At 42.7% G+C, this 6239-nt stretch overlaps 1 protein-coding gene across 1 annotated transcript in view; it reads left to right on the top strand.

Moving 5' to 3' along the window:
* LOC102310126 (meteorin-like protein) overlaps positions 1–2403 on the top strand; it is an 8366-nt gene extending 5963 nt beyond the window's left edge. The window contains exons 3-4 of the mRNA XM_005925412.3: positions 545–604; positions 1382–2403. Coding sequence (XP_005925474.1) covers positions 545–604; positions 1382–1710 — 389 coding nt within the window. The 3' untranslated portion in view covers positions 1711–2403. The remainder of the gene's footprint in view (positions 1–544; positions 605–1381) is intronic.
* Positions 2404–6239: the final 3836 nt, after the last annotated feature.

The following is a 6239-nucleotide window of genomic DNA, read 5'->3' on the forward strand; positions in this document are numbered from 1 at the left end:
GTCATTCTGTGCCTATAATAGACAGCTGCAGGTTTATCTTTTCTGTATTGCCAGTCTGGCGGAGTGTTTGACTCCTGCAGGCACTGCATTGGCACGGGGTCATTCAATTAGGTAGATACAAAAGGAGTCAAACGTGGGGTCGAGACTAGCGTGGGTTTTTGATCTGGAGGTGGTGCGATGGGCAGAGGCTAGAAGCAGCATTCCTCTGGCCAAGCCATGGTTTCTTCAGTGTGTGATGTGAGAAGGGGGATGAATGGAGCCGGTATGTGGGTCAGATTTTAGGTCAGTGAAGTGTTGGCGAGGAGAAGTGACACCTTTCTGTCAGTCACTGTCAGCTATAGAGCTTTGAATCATGACGGTTAGGAGAGAAAAGAGAGCTAAGCAGGCTGAGCGAGGACGTGATTGACAGAGAGAAGTGGGTAAGGCGAGAAACAACATAGCAGGACAAGCAGAAGATTACTCGATGCAGATGACTCGATAGTCACAAAGCTGCCCAGCAAAGAGCGCATTTCTAATTTTGTGAAATGATTTTCTCCACCCACAGCATCCTGTCGACCCTGCAATGACACAGAACTTCTCATGGCTATCTGCAGCAGCGACTTTGGTGGGTATCTTACTCAGCGAGATGACAAGATGACGCGTCTCTTGCTATTGTTCTTGTTCCCTCTGGCTTTTCCTGCAGCTGCATCATTGAATTTATCTTAATGACTCAGAAACAGTAAGATTTTCCTTGAAATATAATCTAGTACATCACACCACCGTCTAAAGGATCTCCTTTCTCCTGACTCCCTCCGCTCATCCTGAACTGGTCAAAGCAGATGGCTGCCTTTCCCTGAACCTGGTTCTGCTGGAGGTTTCTTCCTGTTAAAAGGGAGTTTTTCCTTCCTATTGTCACCAATGCTTTCTAGGGAATTGCTGAGCTTTTTCTCTCTATTATTATAGGGTCATTATCTTACAATATAAAATGCCTTTATGTGACTGTTGTTGTTGTGATTTGGCTCTATATAAACAAAATTTAATTGAATTACAGCTGAATGCACTCTCCACCTGGCAACACTTCAAAACCCATCTCATGTTAGGCTGCATAATGGGACAACAGCAGCGCAGACAAACTCAAACAGATGTTGATGATCTGCTGAGTGAAGCTGTGACATTTTTTGTCTGTGCTTTTGTTTGTTCATTTTAAAGGGAGACTAAACTCTGCTTGAGTAGTTCTTCATATGTCCCAGTTCAAAAATAGTCCTCTGTCTTGTTACACTACACTTAACCTTTGTTTAGCCCCCATCAAGCCAGCTTTTTCCCCTAATTAAGTGACCACTTTATCTGAAACATCCACTGGATGCGACGTAAACACATGGTTCTGCTTTCCTGTCTTTTTCAGTTGTTCGAGGCTACATCAAAAAGGTCACCCATGACTCTCGGCGTCAAATGTCCTCAGTGGAGGTATCAGCGCTGAGGGTGTACTGGCAGCGCAGTGGAGTGTTTGAGCAACATCTGGATCCACTGGTGTCATGTCAGTCCTGGCGTGGACACATCCACACACTCCTGCAGTGCCACGTCAAGCCCGGAGACGGAGAGTTTCTTTTCACTGGGTCGGAACACTTTGGGGAAGCTTGGTTAGGGTGTGCCCCGCGATACAAAGACTTCCTGTCTGTCTACCACAATGCCCGAACGGCACGCCAGAATTCCTGCGACTTTCCTTTAGACTGAGGAGGTGTGTGTGTGTGCGTGTGTGTGCGCGAGTCATCTTAGCAATACTGAGCTGAGAAGTCTAACCACCTCTGCACTGGCGCACTTCAGATCCTTGCTGTCACGTTCCACCAAGGTGGCACCAGCAGGGAAAAGCCGCTGAAATGCTGGTGATAAAAACTAATTTGGAGGAGGAGAATAGAGTTAACCAGCAGGGCCTCCTGCACTGCAGCTCAGAGAGGGCCGGCCTTTGTCTCTCTTCCATCAATGCCCTCAGTCCTGGGAGAATAAGGAGGGGTTGAGTTGCTGCTCTCTTTTTGTGCCTCTCCCTGCATTAACTGTTGTTCATTTTGCTGCCTCTCTGTGACAATTGCCCTATGAACTGAGGCAGGAGGGTGCACAGCCATTTATTATTGCCAGTTTGTTTTACTGAATAGGAGTGTACATATATACGACGTTTTATCACTTACAGCATTGTGAAATCATCTGTTTTGTGTTTACTCCTGTCTGTTGGATCCTGCACGAGGCAGTTCTTTTCTTTCTGATTCAGGATCGCAGTGCAGTGATCTTTTTTCTTGCAGCTGGAGATGTTTGCCGTAGATATTTTACTTTATTTCCTTTCTTTTTTTTTTCGGTTGGAGAGTGGATGAAATCTAGAAACAACTGAGACTCCGGATTGCTGAGCTTTAAATAAATCAAATATGTCTACACGTCTCTGTCGCTCTCATGTGCTCATTTTGCCATTTTAAAACAAATAAAATAAAGACTGTTATTCAGAAGAATGTTTTTTTGTAACAGATAAATCAACATTTCATTATTTACACAATCAATCCACAGATGGGTTTTTTTTTTACACACTCTTTTAAACAGTTTGCACAGATGTTGTGGTCAGCTCATAACTGTGTCTGATGAAGTGTTGAGAAGTGCAATGAGCTCATGATCAATGAATAAAACAGACATTTCATGAGGCCCTCTGTTTAGACAGAATATGCTTTGGCCTCTTAAAAGGTGCCTTTGTGATGACTTAAATGACTTCCCACCCACTTTCTCATTGCATGCAGCATAATCTGTGTTTTTTTTTAAATATCTGTCTGCACAGAAGAGGATTTAGTGCCAAAGTTCCCTTCAAGCTCATTTTTGTTTTCTTTCACTCTTTAATACATCTTTTCGCCCAGGAATCAGATTCTTATGATAATAGGATAACCCTTCCTCGAAGTGAATTACAGAATCTTAGCTGGCCACAACTCTGAGCAGACTGAATCGGGCGTTTCTTTTGAGCCGTGTGGCCTGTGCATCATGGCCCAAGAAGATGAATAGACAGATGTGAGGCCCCCCTGAAGCCCGGGGATCCTCCCCTTCAGCCCCTCCCAGGAGAAGGGAACAATTAATTGACTTTTAAAGCAACTGCTTTCTGAGCCTATTCCACACTTCTCCTTGGCTGAGCAGGGCTCACAAATTGGTGTGTTGAACGTTTTATGAGGACTAAATAGCTGCCAATGAAAGTGTAAATGACTGTGTGGTGAATGGGGCACACACAATGGCCCTGCGGCGACTAGGCCTCTGGCAGACATAATGACCATTGTCACGGCTGCTGTCATCTAGAAACCATCAGGGCTCATGAATGCAAGAAGTCAGAGGAGAGGAGAGCCCTCTGTTTTCTTTAACTCCATAAATATTTTCTCTTCTTGCGCATTTAGGCTCAGTTTCATATTCTAGTTGAGATTTTTCTCCATCATTCCTGTTAGTATTCATATTTGCTTCTGCCAAGGCACAGCAGCATATAGACCCAAAATGTGCTCATTTAGTAAAAGTTAATTTGTAATTACCTGTAGAAAATATAATTTGTTATGTGCATATTTTATTATAGTTCTAGCAGATGGGTAATATTTCTGGAGATCAGAGTTTTAGAAAAAAGCCCATTTTCTTCGCATGTGTCTCTGCAGAGATATCTGTGAGTATAAGAAGTGGATAAAGGTCTAAAAGTGCCTAATGTTGATGAATGGTCCACAAAAATGAAGGATTCCACAAATGTTTTTTTTTAATCCTACGGAAGCACAGTTTGAAGTCTCCTCCTTCAGCTTTGTCCCAGGAGGCCACCATGTCAAATTTCCAAGCAAAATATAGTCTCTCTGCAGGCCTTTGAGACCACACTATTCTCATCTCTGGGAATTCCAGCAGGCTCTCATGGGGATCGAGCCTAGGAGGGCTCGGCCCGGAGCTGCTGCGTGGTGCGCCGGCAGGAGTCCACCCAGACTGGGGGGTAATTGGTTTATCCCGCCGCCTGGTCTGCTTTCCCATGTGGGCCACTGCTGTGGGGAGGCCCAGGGGTACAATATGGAAACAGCATGAGACCCTCCAATGCCGAGCAGGCATTCACCGCTCCCGCTATAGAGACCTGGGACATGGGTAGCAGCAACACAAAGCTGAAGCAGAGATGTTTCTTCGCTCTGAAAAGATCGCTATTTGGTCTCCTTTTGAAAATGGGCAGCATTTGTGTTTGAAATAATCAAATTCTGACCAAAGCTTTAATAAAAAAAAATACAAAGGGCATCAGTCTGAGAGCTTTTATAAAGTTGTGTCTTATTGCCATCATTCCAGCATCTGGTTGAACATTACTTTCTATCGCGCTCTTGGTAATTTGAAGCTGAAATAAAATTGCAGATACAGTCTAACACACAAATCCCAACCTAATCTCCAGATAAACAACATGTTTTTCTTTGTATTTGAAGAAGAGGCTGGTGAACTGAGTTCCATCATCAGCTGTAACTCTGATTTGAAATTAAACCTACTGCAGTGTGAAGCGTTGTACTGTTTTGTCTCCAACACTGCCAGTGAGAGAATGCAAAAACTTTACACAAACACACACACCTTTACTAATGTGAAAGACGTCTAATTTTATTGTATAGGAAAGAAAAGTTGTTTTGCCCAGTCTCTGTCATCACATTTAGTGTTAGTCATAAAACTACCAGTGTTACTTGTTTGGCTTTTTTTTTTTTACTCATAATGAACTTTCTGCTTTTTTTCTTGTGTCCTTTTTTGTTCTTTTCCTTTTGTCTTTGTCAGATTATCTGGCAATGATGCTTAACTGACTTTTTTTTCTATAAATATGTCGGCAAGAAGGCATATTTACAACATGCCCTGACATTGCGAGAGAGCACTCGCTAAGGTAAATGTGTAATGTATTTGCTGATTAGGTTTCTTTATTACCTTTTTTTCATGACAGGGGAAGATTAGGACAAAGCAGGGTGTAAGGGCACTGAATGCAGAGATGACGTATTACCTGAAAATGAAAAGTTCAGACTTGTCTGTTTTTCTTTCCCCCTGAAGGTCAAATTTCTTACGTGTCTTCTCAGAGCACAGTGTTTACCTTGGATCACTTAAGTTCACTTAAATTTCATGACACGGCACAGCTCAGTCATTCATTAAGATGAAAAAGTTCCTGTGTCACAGAGGAGAACTGAAGCTATTGTGCACATGGCAACAGGAAAAGCAACTCAAACAGCAATGCTGAGTAGTTTGCAGTTTCTTAAGGTTTCTTATAGTTTATTACAATTATTAGAACTATTTGTATTTATAGGATAGGTGTCAGCCTGCATGTCAGCAAAAGTGAGATGGAAAGAATACATGTGTGCGTGTGTGTGAAAGGGAGACAGTGAAGGTAAATGAGTTTAAATACCTGGAATCAACCATCCAAAGCAAAGACAGAAGAAAAGAGTGCAGGTAGGATGGTGATGATTTGTGAGGATGAATTGTGGTAGAAGGATAGTAGCAAAAGTGAAAGGGCAGGTTTACAAGAATAAACCCCACAGAATAATTAATTAAAGATAATTTAGTCCAGTAACTGATTTTAAAAAAAGGTCATTTTCCCCACAGCAGTACATCACAGTTTATACATAGAAACTATTTATGGCACTAGTTGTTCTTTAACAGCAGATAACCACATTTAAAGTACCTTTAACAGAGTTTGACAAGTTTTCAGCTCAGGGCACACAGGAATGATTGCGTGCTTGCTGTAATTTATTGGGATCATATAGTCCCTACCAGTCATTGCTGTGACAAACAGGGTCTACAGTTCCCGTAAAATGATTGCTCCTCAAGCAGGAATGACCATCAACAGCCCTTCTAATATAATCAAGGTGGGGTGGTGCTAAGAGAGTTATGAGCTCTTTAACAAGGTTTTAGCTGGGAGAATTACAACCGCCTTGACTACCATTCATTCACATTAACCCCCCACACCCAGACAGGCAGTCGTGCCCATATGAGTCTAATAATGAAACTGATCGGTGAAGAACTGCTGAACAAAGCCTTTGCGTGACAGGCACAAGGTGGCGGCAGATCACTCCGGAAAACTCTGTGCTGGTTGGTGACGAACTGATCTGAAATCAGACAGTTAGTCACAATCCGGGTGAGCAGTGACCCGGACTGATCCAGAAGCAGCGGTTAAAGTTGTATAATTTTCTGCTATTGTTAATTAATTCTTAATGGCTTTCACGTGCATCACAACCACGTTTTTAAAAAAAAATATTTTGGCACCACACTACCATGCATAC

Source organism: Haplochromis burtoni, unplaced genomic scaffold (assembly GCF_018398535.1).
Source record: "Haplochromis burtoni strain Fernald_Lab_line unplaced genomic scaffold, NCSU_Asbu1 Contig_81, whole genome shotgun sequence".
NCBI classification, from domain to species: domain Eukaryota; kingdom Metazoa; phylum Chordata; class Actinopteri; order Cichliformes; family Cichlidae; genus Haplochromis; species Haplochromis burtoni.